Source organism: Megalobrama amblycephala, linkage group LG11 (genome assembly GCF_018812025.1).
Source record: "Megalobrama amblycephala isolate DHTTF-2021 linkage group LG11, ASM1881202v1, whole genome shotgun sequence".
Taxonomy (NCBI): Eukaryota; Metazoa; Chordata; class Actinopteri; order Cypriniformes; family Xenocyprididae; genus Megalobrama; species Megalobrama amblycephala.
Window position 1 is genome coordinate 33,698,579 of NC_063054.1, and position 17,139 is coordinate 33,715,717.

Genomic DNA, 17,139 nt, shown 5'->3' on the forward strand with positions numbered 1-17,139 from the left:
CAACAAGTAACGCAAGTTACGTAATCAGACGTAAAAGTAACGAGTAAAGCATTACTTTTAAAGTAGTTAAAGTAGTAGTTACTTTTTCAAATAATTAACCTGCAATGAATAAATATGTTAAATAATACAAATATACTTTATGTATTTAATCTCACTTTATTAAGCAATGTCTAGCTGCTGACCTTTGATGAACCAATTGTTCTCCTGCATCATATTCATCTGCGATCCAGAAAGGCAGCACAGCTGAAAGGTTTGTTTAAGCTGCGCCCTCTACTGTACAGGCGTGAATCTTTCTTCATTTACTTCAGCCTGAGACTTATAATGAATAACTTTTGTGTCTTAAAGTGCCTTTACATTTGACAAAATAATTTTTGTTATTGGAAACCAGTCTAGGTGAGAAAAAGTAATACAAAAGCGACACATTACTTTCCATAAAAAGTAACTTTTCCTTTTAAAACTTAATAACTTTCCCCAACACTGGGATCATGTGACACTGAAGACTGGAGTAGCAAGGCTGAAAATAGAGCTTTGCCATCACAGGAATAAATTATATTTTAAAATATAACACATTAGAAACCAATTATTTTAAATTGTAATAATATTTCACAATATTACTTTACTGTATTTTTGATCAAATAAATGCAGCCTTGGTGAGCATAAGAGACTTTTATTAAAAACATTAAAAAAAAAAATCATATCGACCCCCAAAATTCTTGCATTACTGTGGCAATAACAATCTGACAGTTTATGCGAATTCCTGCCATTTTTTTTTTTAAAGAATGCCAATGAGAATGTACTTGCATTTTATTACCGAATGTATTCGGTCTCTTTTTGAAACAATTGCATTAAAGCCGAGATTGCATAGCATACGCATACGCTTCATACGTTCACATACATGTTTGCATTCACATACGCTTCAGGCCTTCACATTGAAGATACTGGTGTGTGTACATGAACATAACAAAAACAAGTTCTTCAAATTTTCACTGTTTTCAGTTACAACACATCATGCACTGAACCAACTGAGTGCATTTGACATGCAGTGAACACAAAAATAACCATGCAGAGATACAGAAGCAGTGCAGTGAGCAACTCAAGGGTGCAAAAATAAGAATATAAAGTAAAAATATGCATTTAAATGGTCACGTTTCCAAGTTCAGATCCACAAAATCCACTATAGGATGCTATATAGTGTTAGTATATAGTGAGGGTGGTTGCCCCTATCTCTAAATATGAGCAACATTGCTATGACCTTAGCAAACACCACTAATAATCCAGTTGCACTTCCTTCTTCTTGCCACAAGGGGGCAGAGCAATAGAACTAGCTGCCAATGCAACCAAATGCTTATTGACTTTGTGACATCAGAATATATTGATATTCACAGAACAGATTTTGAGTTTATTGGTCCTTTTGAGACTCACATAAGCTTCAGTGGTTAAACTCACTGCACTCGATCTTAGGGAATTATGTCAGATGCTAGTGTTTGTGGAGAATTAATCAACATAATGGGGTTAAGTCTGTGGAATAATGTCAGGCCTTAACTGGACTAAATCTCCAGAACGCAAACAAAAAATGGGAAATGATGGTGTAAATTCAGAACTGTAAAACCAGATGTCCCGTCTCACCTTGAGTCCTCATACCTCCCATTTCTATCGCATTCTGCCGGCACTCTTTAAAGACCAGGATGAAAAAGAGAAAAATAGTTTAGAGGCAAGAAAATCTGAGACTCACTGATAAAGGAAAGAAAGATAAGAAAACAGTAGTGTTTCAGACATCCTAGAAGAAAAGAAAAATAGAAAACCAAAGACAATAAGGAGAAAACGCCACCAACAGATACAATTTCCTGTGCAAGTGGAGAGGAATATTGGACATGCACTTAAAGTTGACCTTCATGGAGGGATAGAGGGGATTACAGATACCCTTCCTGTACCCTATGATTCAACTTCCTGTTCTAAATAGTTTCCATGCAGTGGACACAACTGAACTCATTCTGTCTGGAAAGAGAGATGTAAAAGGAAGGCGTTTCTCACAATTAATTTAAAAAAATGCACAATTGCTTAAAAGAGAAAATGTGGGGCAGAGTGGGGTAAGTTGTGCCACTTTTTACTCAAGCTCTCTTCAAGGCAGGGAGAAATGGGACCGCAGTGAAATTAATATAGCTAATTATTAATATTTAATATTCATTATTTTTTAGCATATTAATGAATATTTCAGGATATCTGCTATCAACTGAAATGAGAATAAAGCTGAAAGCTGCTGCTGGCACAACTTACCCCAACCACATGACACTTTACTTTTTAGGAAAGTTTCTTTTTAATTAAAAATTCACAATTCACCGACACGTACACAACCGTTCAAAAATTTAGGGTCAGTATTTTATTAATTTTCTTTAAAGAAATAAATACTTTCATTCAGCAAGGATGCATTAAATTGATCAAAATTGAAAGTAAAAACATTTATAATATTACAAAAGATTTTTATTTCAAATTAATGCACCTAATCAGGATATTAGAATGATATCTGTAGGGAGTGAAGACTGGAGTAATGATGCTGAAAATTCAGCTTTGATCACAGGAATATATTCAAATAGAAAACTTATTTTAAATTGTAATAATATTTTACAATATTACAGTTTTTACTGTATATTTAAAAACATAGAGCCTTGGTGAGTATAAGAGACTTCTTTTAAAAATATTTAAAAATCTGACTGACCTCAAACTTTTGAATAGTAGTGTATGATATATCAGTTTAGATATGCACAAATTATTTTAGCATAAAAATGCTTATTTTCTCATAGGCATCTGTATATGATGGGCTGTTTCTAAATGTATGGTCACATGTACAGTTCGCTAGATTACCCACTGCATTAATGCTACATAATACAAAACACATTTAATACAGATAAATTCAGTTATAAGAAGACATTTATAATCCATTCTACAGAGTAGAACATGAAAAAGAGATTAGGAGAGGTCATGCAGCGGCGTGGGCAGTGTGCAGCAGTCAGAGGAGAGGACGGTGGCCGAGAAGTGCTCTTATGGGGCAACAATTAGAGGCAAACTGTGAAACGGATCAACAGCCACTGTGACAGCATCCTTGCAGCATCATGCCACTTCTGAAAGGAATATTACGGGTTAAATACAACTTTAGATCTCTTGATAGCATCTGTGGCAAAAAAAAAAGAAAAAGAACAAAAAGAAAAGAAAAACCCTGCTTGTAGATGCTGTAATTACACACTATAATCCCTGCATATTTGAAATATTAAAAATGTGCAGAGAATACATATTTCACATATTTGAAATCATTTAAATATTGTTTTAATAAAATATAAATAATATTTAAACTATGCAGTGATTTTAAATCATTTTAGTCACGGTTTTACCAGCACTGAATACATTTTTTAAAAAAAAATTTTTTTTAACAAAACTGAGGAATAAGTACAATTTATGTTGTGTTACTTGACAATGGGCCACAGATGCTGTCAATAGAATTTAACTTGTATATATCCTGATTTTTTTTTAAAGGCCAAACTTATTTATAACTAACTTTAATGAACATGCAGCAAATAAAATAATCCAAGTTCTCTCATTTATAAAGAACAGGAGCTTACAAAGTCTTTATTTGCAGTCATTTTAAAAGGGACATCTGACCAACGTCTGGATTACACAAATCACAAGTTCTCCATTGAAAAGCAAACTGTCATAACAGCACTGGCGGGAATAAAAGCGCTGGGATTTGCGAGACCACCTAGAGGAACAATTCATCTGGGTAGGTCAAAAAGGAAGAGCTGGAAAATCAGAATCAGAAAATCCTGCTACTTCTAGAGGTGGATTCTGGAGCATGAGGGCTGAAACAAGGAAAGGGTGGTTGTCACAACAGCAAATATTGGTACCTTAACTCCAGAAATCTTGTAAAGAACACCTCTCAATCGCCACATCTGTCAGCTGCTAAATTAAGAGCCCAGCAGGGTGGCCTGAATTACACAACCAAGAGCAAGTCTGTTACCCTGTCGTAGGAGATGTATTAATGTTTTGCCTTTCCTTATCTTCAGAAAAGATTAATATTTAAAGGTGAATCTCTGAGGGATATAACACAGAACACATTCATGATGACCTATATAAATCTCTGACGAAACCTGTCAAGAACATCCCCACCGTATTTCACATCAAAATTCACAACAAAAGTAAGGAATAATAAATAATATTTTTGCTTAAAAGAAAATGGAGCCTATTTTAGGACCATAACGATTTTTTGCACAATATTTTCATGTTTTCCTGCTAAATACTCATAACTGTAACAAAGGAAAAATTCATTCTCATTACTGTAAAGCAAAAAGTGATTTAATTATTAAAAAGTGATTTAATATTTATAATATTATTTACAGTGTTATATGATTAAATTATAAATTTAAGCAGATTTAAAGAAAAATCATATCTAAAATCATATTATAATATATTACAATTGAAATGTATTTTAATATATATAAAAATAATACGAATAATGGAAATTACGCACACACACAAAAAAAAGAGATGCATCATTGTTATAAGACTCCAGATGCATTATAGTAATGAAAATGTGCTAAAAATTATATATATTTATATATATAATCAAATTTGACAAGTTCTCAGAGTTATTGTGTCAGAAAAAATGTATCTTAATTATGTCAGATAACACTTAAGCAAAACATGGTCAGGTCAAAGAGTCTGAATAATTTTTGGTCCCAAATTTTTATCAATTTTACTGGTAGTCCACTGTATGAAGAATGTTTGGGTATAATATGTCACAGTTTACTTTATTTTGCTATCCTCACTTACATAAATGAACTATAGTGTCCTGCACCCACTAGTAAAAATATATAAAAAATATCAGAAATGTCTGAATAATTTTTGGTTTGACTGTATATGGTCCGAAAAAGGCAATAATACCATTTCTCTTAATTTTAAGGTTAAATGTGACCCTGGCATGTTTTCATGAAATTCAGTTATATATAAACAAATAGAAAAACATCATTATTTCAGTCCAGAGGATTTGGATATTTCATAGCTGACTGAAGAATGCTATCATTGAACTACTGTACGCTGTAGGTTATCTAACAATGCAAAAAACACACAACCTTCCTCGAGGACAAAAGGCGTGAATGAAAAATGAGGCTCTAATGTATAAAACTGTAAGGAGACTAATGAATCTATTGTGCTCAGCTGTATCCTATGAACAGGCATGCATGGGTGATTAGTATTGTCTTCAGGTGCTGTTCATCAGAAAACAGCAGAAGTCTCAGGCATGCTCAGTTGCACTCCGATTAAGAGACAGTGTGTCAAAGGTGAGTGACAAGCAATTAATCGAAAAACATCTTCACGCTAGGGTTAAGAGTTAAACTTCATATTTCAGCTCTGGTTAACTGCACACAGCCCATCGAGGGTCCTACCTTTTGGTAAACCTGAATGACATATTTCTACAAAAGAAACAGAAAACATCGATCAACATCTGGAGCAGATGTGTTGTCTCTTGAGGACATATAGGGGAATCTGATGCCGCTTAGAATGTCGTATATAGTTCTGACATGCCAAAACCATTGTGTAACATCCAGTGTTGGGTGTTGGGAAGTAACTTCAAATTTTTGCAAAGCTACTAACTTAACTACATTTCTAAAGACCCCCTGTGGTGAAAATCAAGTTTTTAATGTTGTTTATATGTCCATGTGGTGTTTTAATATGCTTTAAAGGCACAATATGTAAATTTCGCAATTCAAAACAAAGGCATAGCTTGATGATGCCTATTGATGACGGCAGAAATCATATTAATGGATGAGCTAATGTATTAAAGATTTATTGACATTACTGTAGTATGAAGCAGTATGGGTGTGGCTGAAAACCACTGGAGTAGAACGAGGCCGCTGGAGCTAATGAGAGACGAGCGCGACACACGACTTGAGAGCTGTGGAGCTTTTATTATGCTGCAGACGAGCGATTCTGCTGCTTCCGGTCGTGTATGTGGGGTAATGCAGTGCTGTTTATTCTTTAGATACATTTGTGTGTTAAAAGCTGTTATAATGCTACTCTGTGCATTCGCTCGGCGGCAATTATGACTTGTTGCAACCTGCAGTAAGCTAGATCGATATTAGGCATGGTAAAACATGGTACTCACAGTAAATCAAGAAAATGAGATTTAAAGGTCCCGTTCTTCGTGATCCCATGTTTCAAACTTTAGTTAGTGTGTAATGTTGTTGTTAAGAGTATAAATAAAATCTGTAAAATTTTAAAGCTCAAAGTTCAATGCCAAGCGAGATATTTTATTTAACAGAAGTCGCCTACATCGAACGGCCAGTTTGGACTACATCCCTCTACTTCCTTCTTTAATGACGTCACTAAAACAGTTTTTTGACTAACCTCCGCCCACAGGAATACACAAGAGTTGCGTTTGTAGAGTGTGTTTGTCGAAACGCTGTTATTTTCATCCCGCAGTCCAATCACCGGGTCTGATTCCGGCTCAAATTGATAGGGTAAAATTAAAGACATGTTTACAATAACACTGAGCGCGTGCATCTCCACGTTATAGTAAGAGGCGTGACCTTTCCGGGCATGAGACACGAGCGCCGCGTTAAGACGCTGTGTCAAGTTAAAGTCCCTGTAAAGTCATTTTAAAGTATGTGTTTTGAGTTTGTCACACCACAGAAAAATGTGTTATTAACCACCCAGCCAAATCTGAATGATTAAAAAAATCTGCAAGTAAATGAAATAAGTTATCAAAATCTCGAAAAAATAGGTAGCGCTCTCTGCTCTCAAACGCTGGGGGCGTGTCCGCTGTCGGCGCTGAAACCACACCCACTCATGAGAGCTGCCGTCTCAACTTACTTGAGTCTAATGAGTCAAACATACTGATGCATATAAACAAAAGAATCACGTTAGAGGGTTGCACATTATAGCAGAGTTACTGTGGACTACCTACTTATTATAACATAAGCACACACGACAACTTACACTCATTGGGCACGTACTGCCGGACTGTTGTCGAGTCGACAAATGACGGTGCCGCGAGACAGGAGGATGAAGGCCGGGACGGGAGAGACTCTGTCCGGCCCCATATATCATCGGTTATCGACGGGACGGTAAGAAGGCCGAGGCGGGTGGGGGGGACGAGGTCTGTTCAGTCACATTCACCAAAAACAGCGGATTATCTGTGAATCCCAGCTGTCTGATGAAGGTTTGTAAAATTATCCGGTGTAGAACGATCACTTTAGAATCCTTCATATCATCGTTTTAGGAAATTTAAATAAGGAGACCGAGCATATTGTATATTTTAACAACCATGTAATATGTATTTGCGTGACGACGGCATTACTAGCTAAATGTACAAAGGGCTGTATGACTGTAATGACACTCGAGATTGAGCGAGTGAACCGCTGTAGAGTTAGAGGCGGCGCCACGCTCGGTGCGTCATCGACAGTTATATAGTATTAGGGGAGGGGCTATGCTCGGGGGACGATGTGCGTCATTAGACCCCCGTTTTAGCTCCGCCCAAAAAATCCTGAGCAGAGACTTTGTGAAAAACTGTTTAACGCTCTAACTTCACAATTAAGCATTACTCAATTCACAGACTTTGTAATGTGTTTCAGCAATACATTTGTAACATTTATAAAGTGTTTAGAAAGAATTCTCAGAATTGACTTTACAGGGACTTTATTAAAAGAATTTCAACTTTTACACGCAGCGCCGCTCATCAATGTCAGTTCCAAAACAGTGGACCAATCAGAAGAACTTGGAGGCGGGGCAAGCGTTGCGAGTTGGCATGACAACTGTTTTATATAATGGCAACATGGCGGAGGAGGTGCTCATTATTATCTTATTTTCTTTTTTTCCATGTCAAAACTTGTATCTGTAAATTCTGCAGTTTGCCTATGTCTATTATTTCCGTTATTGTCGTCTCAAAGGTGCGTCTCGAGACTCTCGCGTTCTATGCTGCGCTTTTTTTAAAACCACTCCTGAGCGCTGCGGCTCGCGTTTTTAGACGCAAAGACGCGATCTGTGTGAACGGCCCCTTACTGTGTTGAGCTATATAACATGATTAGTTTTCTGTCGATTAATGTATCCAAACAGTTGCTCACCTGTCTAATAAAACACATAATATATTAAAGCGCCTTTGGTGTTTCCATGGTTTCTACAAAATAAAACCGGAATCGAAGGTAATGTAGGTATGATGTCATTGATAGGCGACGCACGGACACGGTCCGTGTCCTGGTTAAAATTGCTTATTTCTCTGGATTGTTCTAGTGGTTTTATTGATATTAATGATCCAAAAATCTTACATATTGTGCCTTTAAGACACATGATCAAATAATTTTATCAAAAGATTAAAGTAGTTTGATAGTAGCTGTTGTATCTTTTCCAGTAATGAACCACTTTTTGCATTTATCAAACTGTTGCATATTTCAAATTCCTAAACTCCAAATAAACACTTTCCTTCTTATTGCACTGAAAACTGACTTCCATAGGTAATAGTTACTTCTCAAAGGTGCGTCGGAAGGTTTGTTGTGTATTGAGAGCATGGAGCGTTCATTTACCTGCGTGTGAGCTTGGATGTGAGCTTCGTGAAGAGGTTTGTTGATCCGCGGCTCCGGGACTGTGAGAGTGGCGTGGCGTCGTGCGATAAGGTTGGAGAGGCAGGGGGTCCATTATAGGTGGCTGTGCGTCGCTCCCTCAGCTGGCCTCCGTGGAAAGTGCTGCGGCTCAGCGTGCCTCGTGGGAAACGAAGGCGGTCCGGGGGAGTCGCGCTACTAATACTGTGGGTGGAGGAACCAGGGTTCCGCTGACTCGTCTGAGCTGCGCTCGTACTGAAGAGAGAAAATTCAGGGTCACAATATGACGATATAGGAAAATCAGTGAGCAGTGACATGAGGGTGAGCAAATGATGCAGTATTGTTATTAACTAAAACCATTTTTTTGTTCACTGAAAAAGCTAAAATATAAATATTTTATATATATATATATATATATATATATATATATATATATATATATATATATATATATATATATATATATATATATATATATACACATACACTACCGTTCAAAAGTTTGGGGTCAGTAAGATTTTTTAATGTTTTAAAAGAAGTATCTTCTGCTCACCAAGCCTGCATTTATTTGATTAAAAATACAAACAAAAACAGTAATATTGTGAAATATTATTCCAATTTAAAACAGCAGTTTCTACACTGTAAAAAAAATCCCAGTAAAATTTACGGTAAAAAACCGGCAGCTGTGGTTGCCAGAACTTTACCGTAAAAAATACAGTAGCAACGTAAAAAAAAATCTGTTAAATTTACGGTAAAATAACGTATTTCATTAACTGATATAATGTTAATTTACCAACCTAATGAAGTACTAATATCTGTTTTGTACCTTTATAATACACTGACAGTCACCAAACACAGTGGTGATAAGAGTCACATGATGAATCAAAGTTCATCACAAGCAGCTTTTCCACAAGCTGAGGAGGACAATACTAATATATAGAAGGTGCACTAAACACCATCATGGTAACATGCATGAAATTTTAAAAATGCAATAAACATTAATTTAACAACATTAGATGTAACATAAAACCCTAATGTACATAACTGATTAGAAAAAAATGAGAAAAACTAAGAAGAAAGTTATTTCAACGAAAATATATCAAATGTGAAGTGTCATGCAGGGAATTGTGGGAATGTCAATTTTTGTTTTTTCACTGTAAATTTTACAATGAATTGTTATTTTTCACTTCCAAAAACTGTGAATTTAACGGTATTTTACCGTAAAATTACATTAAATGTACCGTTAGATCTATTACAGTTATTCACCGTATATAGTACGGAAGCTTTCTGTAAACCAATTGACAGTTTTTCACCGCAGCATTTTTACAGTCTTTTACTGTTAAAATCACAGTCATTTTTTACAATGTATGTCAATGTACAGTAAAGTGTAATTTATTCCTGTGATCAAAGCTGAATTTTCAGCATCGTTACTCCAGTCTTCAGTGTCACATGATCCTTCAGAAATCAATCTAATATGATGATTTGATGCTCAAGAAACATTTCTTATTATTATCGATGTTGAAAACAGTTGTGTACAAATTTTTTTCAAAATTCTTCGATGAATAGAAAGTTCAAAAGAACAGCTTTTATTTAAAATAGAATATTTTCTAACATTATAATTGTCTTTACTGTAACTTGTGATCAGTTTAACTCATCCTTGATGAATAAAAGTATTGATTAATTTTATTTCTATCCTCCAAAAATAAAATTAAAATTCTTACTGACCCCAAACTTTTTAACAGCAGTGTTTAATGTTACAAAAGATTTAGATTTCAGACAAATGCTGTTCTTTTGAACTTTCTATTCATCATACATCATGAAATAAAATGAAATGAAATAAAAATGTAAATAACTGTTTTCAACATTGATAATATTGATAATAATGAATGTTTCTTGAGCATCAAATCATCATATTAGATTGATTTCTGAAGGATCATGTGACACTGAAGACTGAAGTAATGATGCTGAAAATTCAGCTTTGATCACAGGAATAAATTACATTTTACTGTACAATGACATAGAAAACAGCTGTTTTAAATTGGAATAATATTTCACAATGTTACTGTTTTTGTTTGTATTTTTAATCAAATAAATGCAGGCTTGATGAGCAGAAGATACTTCTTTTAAAACATTAAAAAAATCTTACTGACCCCAAACTTTTGAACGGTAGTGTATATATATATAAAAATTGAACAAAAAATGTAAATGTAAATGTTGCCTTGGTACTAGAATCACTAAACTAAAACTAAAATAAAATTAAAATAAAACTAAAAAGAAATATATAAAAAGCTAATAAAAAAAGACAAAAGCATATAAAATTTAACACTGAAATGATGACAGAAGTTTCATTTTAGAGTAACTATCCCTTTAAGCCAGTTAAAAATGTCATTGAATATTATAAGAGAATGTAGCAAAATATCAAACCAGTACTGCAAACAAATGATGCTACATCTTTTTCAGAAATAATTTTCATAAATGCTTTTAATAAACCAGTGTTTTGGTGATTTTTTTTTTTTGTGGACATATGAAGTCAGTTCTCCTTAAATTCACACAGGTGTCCTAACAGAGTAAGCACAGGTTTAGTTCATCACATTAACTACAAACATACCATACTAACGTTTCAATGTGTTTTATCTTTATTTTAAAATACGGTCAAGCAACTATTATAGATTTCGAAATTTTAAAGTGACATATATAACACTATATAAGTCAGTTTAAAATTTTGAACACTTTACAATAAGGTTTCATTTGTTAACATTATTTAACTACATTAGTTTACATGAACGAAGAATGAACAATACTTCTACAGTATTTATTAATCTTAGTTAATGTTAATTTCAGCATTTACTAAAGTCAAAGTATATTTGTGAACATTAGTTAATGCACTGTGAACTAACATGAAACAATGAACAACTTTTTTTAAATGTAAATTTATATTTAAAAATATATTGCTCACTGTTAGTTCATATATTAACTGTTTACATATGAAACCTTGTACATTTTTACCATTTCAAACTAACAAACATCAATAATAGTGACTTGACCATATTTTAATCCCAGCACTCTGTGCTCAACAAAATTCATAACCCGTGTACAGATGTTTTTTTTTGCACACATAATGATCAAAACAAACATATCAGCAGTCTTTCCGCTAGGCTTTTACTAGGTTAATGGGAGTTTATATCCTATATTAGTGGGTTTAGACACAAGGAAGTTAGTTAACGGTTTGAGTGGGAAGATGCAGGAACTCCTCAAATGTTAAAACGCACCGGAAGCTCCATGACGAGTTCTCCCTGATTGGTTGAAACACTAGTGGTATGAGACGAGGGTGGCGGGAAATCAAAGACGCAGACAGCAGAGAGGTCAGAGGGCGTTAGAGAGGAGGAAGAGTCAGGCGATGAAGAGACACACTAAGATTAGAGACAGACGCTAAACTCGTCTTTACTTGGGCCTGAAGAGGTCAGAGCTGCCTTCGGGCGGCAAGGTGACACGGCAGGTGTGTCCGGAGGCAGAGAGGGACGTGGCCTTTTGGTGGCGCAGACGGACCGAGGCCGATGAGGTGGCGAGAGCCACAGCGTAAGCCGTCGGACTCGTGCTGACACATCCCGACATTTCACTCAGACTGGCCAAAGGCAGACGGGCAAATAAACAGCATTGGGATGGATCAGACATATACGTACGAACAAAGCAGAGCAAATGAGAAAAAACGTGAGTAGAGAAAAGCATAAACAGAGTAATATAGGATACGGATGGTGAATATAGTTGATTAGGTGTTCTGGCAACCCAGCAACTCAATTTTGAAAATGTTGCGTATCCCTGATATGGGATTTAGCACATGGTTTCTCTTTCTCTCTCTAAGCGGGTTCAGCATGGCAGACTGGCACAGCGAGGTTGACCGTGGTGTTTTGTGGCACATCGTTTGCATGAGTCAGCAGGACAGAGGACTCTTTGTGAACTGAAAAGTCTGATGCAAACATCCCAAATCAACCTGGGGGCCATGTTCTGACCATGACTCTGATCTTCCACCAGAATATTCATCAATATTTTCAGAAATGCTTAGACAACACAACTGCAACACTATGGACCATAATAATAATTCTTTCTCATTAAGTGTTTCTGACCACTACAATTTGCACTGCGTATATTTAAGTATTGGCAATTTGTGAAAAAAATATTGTCATATTAAATATAAAGATTTGTCATTTATTTTTTCTTATAATATGTCCAATAAATTATGGAATATTAGGTAGATACTAAGGCAGCACAATTAAGTGTGTGTATATATATATATATATATATATATATATATATATATATTTTTTTTTTTTAAGTATATATATATATATATATATATATATATATATATATATATATATATATATATATATATATATATATAGTACCGTTCAAAAGTTTGGGATCGGTAAGGTTTTTTTTATGTTTTTAAAAGAAGTTTCATCTGCTCACTAAGGCTGCATTTATTTAATTAAAAATAAAGTAAAAACAGCTATATTGTGAAATATTATTACAATTTAAAATAACTATTTTCTATTTGAAAATTTTTTTAAAATGTAATTTATTCCTGTGATCAAAGCTACATTTTCAGCATAAAATAAAATGCTGTTCTTTTGAACTTTCTATTCATCAAGGAATCCTGAAAAAAAGTACACAACTGTTTTTAACATTGATAATAATAAGAAATGTTTCTTGAGCAGCAAATCAGCAAATTAGAATGATTTCTGAAGGATCATGTGACACTGAAGACTGGAGTAATGATGCTGAAAATTCAGCATTGCATCACAGGAATAAATTACATTGTAAAATATATTCAAATAGAAAACTATTATTTTAAATTGTAATAATATTTCACAATATTACTGTTTTTACTGTATTTTTAATTAAATAAATGCAGCCTTGTTGAGCAGATGAAACGTTAAAAAACTTCTGATCCCAAACTTTTGAATGGTAGTGTATATATTATATTACAATATTACACAATACTATATAATTTTGTAATTATGAAATAAGTTATGAATATTTTGAAAAATACTGCCATTTCAACTGTGATTTGATAAGCATTTATCTCATATTGCTTCTGTTGAGATATCAAGGCTAGAGGAAGAAAAAGGCACAAAAACAGTGGTTTCATTTTAAACCGTGTCAAGGGTGTTCAAAAAAAAACTCAATAAAACTATTTAATTAAATCACAGCCTTTTGTAAGTGGATACCATATTGCAATTTTCATATTTTCAGTTGATTAATTATACAGCCCTAAAGTTACAGCAGTAAAATTCAGCAATTAAGTCTAAGGTCTACATGATAAAGTAATGTAAAGTATTAAACCAAAGCTCCATCTTCAAATGCTGCATAAGGAAAAAAAACAGATGAAGCTCAACAAACACCAAGAAGCCTGTAGATGACAATATCTTTTTATAAAAATATCTGGTTTTTAGAAAGATGCAAGATGTTTCTTGTTGTCAGTCATTGTTTTGAATAACACGGTGGCATTTCCTGTAATCCGTTGTTGTTGTTGTTAAAGGGAAGAGAGATTTACCAAATGTTGGCTAAAAATGAGAGGTCTCAGGGACTCACCTGTTCTCTTTGCCATTCTGGATGACGGCGTGGCGGTCTGTGGCATTCCTCTCACTACACACGTACGTGTTTCTCCTGGTCATACCGCTAGACACAGAATTGCTCTGCAGAAACACACGTTGTCAAGTCAACTTTATTTTTTTTATAGCATTTTATACAATATAAATGGTTTCAAAGTATTAACAGGAAAAAAAAAACAATCAATGATGCAAACTTTATCAAATATGAGACACATTAAAATTCTGCTGTAAAATTCATTATTATTCATCATTATTATTATTAGTCATTATTCGGATTCATTCAGTTCAGTGTTGATTCAATTCAGTTTATTCATTATTAAAAAGTTCCATTTAGTTGTTAGCCAGTGTTTCCTAACCCTGTTCCTGGAGGCACACCAACAGTACACATTTTGGATGTCTCCCTTATCTGACCCCTCTATTTCTGGTCTTGCAGTCTCTACTATGAGCTGATGAGTTGATTCAGGTGTGTTTGATTGGGAAGAGTTGGAAAATGTGTAGAGTTATTGTGCCTCCAGGAACAGGGTTGGGAAACACTGATATAAGCAGCTCTACTGAAAACAGTTCAATGTTGATTCAGTTCAGTTCAATAACTGTGTTGATGATGCAAACTTCATCAATTTGGAAAAAAAAAAAAATAAATTATAAAGAAAAGACAACAGTGTCATTATTCAGCTCAATTCAGTTCAAGTTTTCTCATCCTATATTGTCAGTGCAGTCAAACTGATAATACTGCTGGATATTGTTGTACTGTGAGTTAATGATTCATGAAATAACTAAATGATAACTAATAACTAAAGCATTTCTGTAGCTCAACCAATAGAGCAGGCACAAACAATGATGAGGTTATGGGTTCAGTTCCCAGGGAATGTTTGAATTGATATAATGCTATGTAAGTCGCTTTGGATAAAGGCATCTGCCAAATGCATAAATGTAAATAGATATAAATATATATGAGCAACACGCTGTTCCAACTTGTTGGATTAACTTCAAATTGATTTTAGTCATAAAAACAATAACATTACAAAAGTTTTTGGGTGGTAGTAACTTACCCCAGGGGCACCGGCGCTCTTTTTGCGATCAGGAATGTCAGCCTTGTTTGGGTTGTTGGCATTGCCCAACATGGGGCTGGGTGGAGCCATGCCACGGCTTCCAGATGAGCTGGACTTACGTGCCTGTGCACTGCCCTCCTCTTTATGGTCACTTTCTGCAGAAGTGGTCTGACTTCTCTTGGGGTAACCCACCGAGGGAATGGTTGGACCAGCTGTGAATGGAGAGGAATGGAGATTAGACTATGTCAGGCCAAGTCAAGTCACCTTTATTTATTTACCGCTTTATACAGTACAAATTGTTTCTATGGAAGCTTGTTTCCACCACTGAATAAAAAATTGCGATTATTTGCCAGTTATAAAGTCAGAACTGTGTGATATAAAGTTGCAATTGCGTGTTATTAAGTCAGAATTGCGAGTTTCCACAGGATTGTGTGTTTATATCTCGCAATTCTGGCTTTATAACATGCAATTGTAAGTTATAAAGTCAGAATTGTGAGTTATGATTTCTAGTCTTTTAGTCTTTTTTCCTCAGAATTGGACTTTATAACTCGCAATTGCCAGTTTATCTATGGAAGCTTGTTAAAGTAATATAAAGTAATAAAAAATAAAAAAGGTAATTGAGACATAACTCACAATTCTGAGAAATGAAGTCAAGTCTGTAAAGTCTGAATTGTGAGAAAAAGTTGCAATTATCTTTTTTATTTTTGTTATTCAGTGGCGGAAACAATCTTCCATATGTTTCAAAGCAGCTTCACAGTAATAAATGGAAATAACAGAATCATTGATGCAAACTTCATCAAATATTCAGTTCAATAACTCTGTAAACCATCAATTATGAAATGAGCTCAATTCAGCTATAAACATCTCTACAGAAGACAATAATGTCGTTAATTAATTTCAGCTTGAGTAATTTCATTGTTGATTCAGTTCAGTTCAATAACTGTGTAAATTTAATCAATTATGAAACAAGCTCAATTAAACTATAAAGAGGACAATAGTGTTATTATTCAGCTCAATTCAGTTTAATGTTGATTCAGTTCAATAATAAAGATGCAGCAAAATTCATCAGTTATGAAACAAATTCGATTTAGATATAAAGCAGCTTTACAAAAGAAAAAATCAAAAAGCATGTTCACCCTGGTCACTGTAACGACGCTGTTTCTGGTTGGAGGAGATGTTCTTTTGGACTTTGAGGTGAGATGGCGACTGGCCGTTATTGTGCTCGCTGTTGGGTCTGGCCTTGGCTAGAGAGAGGTTACTACTGGAGCTGGAATCACTCACCTCCAACTGTGATCAGACAAAACAAAACGTATAAACTGTGTGAGACAGACTCTTCTTCTTATGTCTGGATGTCAGCGCTGACATCTTGCAAATGCAGGATTAGTGCGCAGTGGGAAAGGAGCGAATGTAATTTGCTAATCCAGCTTGATAAGAATAACCAGTGATATGGGCTTAGAATGCCAATTGACATGCTATATAGCCAGACGTTTGACAATGGGCATAAAGACTAGCACACACTGCAGCTCATACTGTTTATTCCGTGCACTTAGGCAGGAAAGGGTTGTCTGACCGACATGACCTTTATGGGTGCATAAATCTAAAATCGATGACACCAAATTAATAATAGAGCAGAGTGCAACTAAGTGGTTACTCACATTTATAATGCGATATAAATGAGGAAAAAATGGGTACATTTTGTGTTAAAAATCTCCAAAAGTAAAGACAACAATTCTGCAAACAAACCAAAACTCCTGCATAGCTTTCAAAGATTCCATCCAGACACTAATTTGTCCTCAGAAACACCCTGTAGTTGTTGAACAGTCTTTAGTCGTGCCAAATTAGCCTAAAACATATCTTACATAAGATATTTGGGGTCAGTAAGATTTATTTAGCCATGATGCA

At 34.8% G+C, this 17,139-nt stretch overlaps 1 protein-coding gene across 16 annotated transcripts in view; it reads right to left on the reverse strand.

The window, feature by feature from the left end:
- Positions 1–17,139, reverse strand: part of mark3b (MAP/microtubule affinity-regulating kinase 3b) — a 72,937-nt gene that overhangs the window by 2,612 nt on the left and 53,186 nt on the right. For 2 of the 16 annotated variants that reach the window (XM_048207604.1, XM_048207601.1), the window contains exons 12-18: positions 16,374–16,524; positions 15,238–15,449; positions 14,169–14,272; positions 12,022–12,198; positions 8,562–8,831; positions 5,430–5,456; positions 1,627–1,671 (exon numbers count right to left, since the gene is read on the reverse strand). In XM_048207604.1, coding sequence (XP_048063561.1) covers positions 1,627–1,671; positions 5,430–5,456; positions 8,562–8,831; positions 12,022–12,198; positions 14,169–14,272; positions 15,238–15,449; positions 16,374–16,524 — 986 coding nt within the window. The other 14 variants (XM_048207614.1, XM_048207603.1, XM_048207613.1 and 11 more) reach the window with 8 other exon arrangements.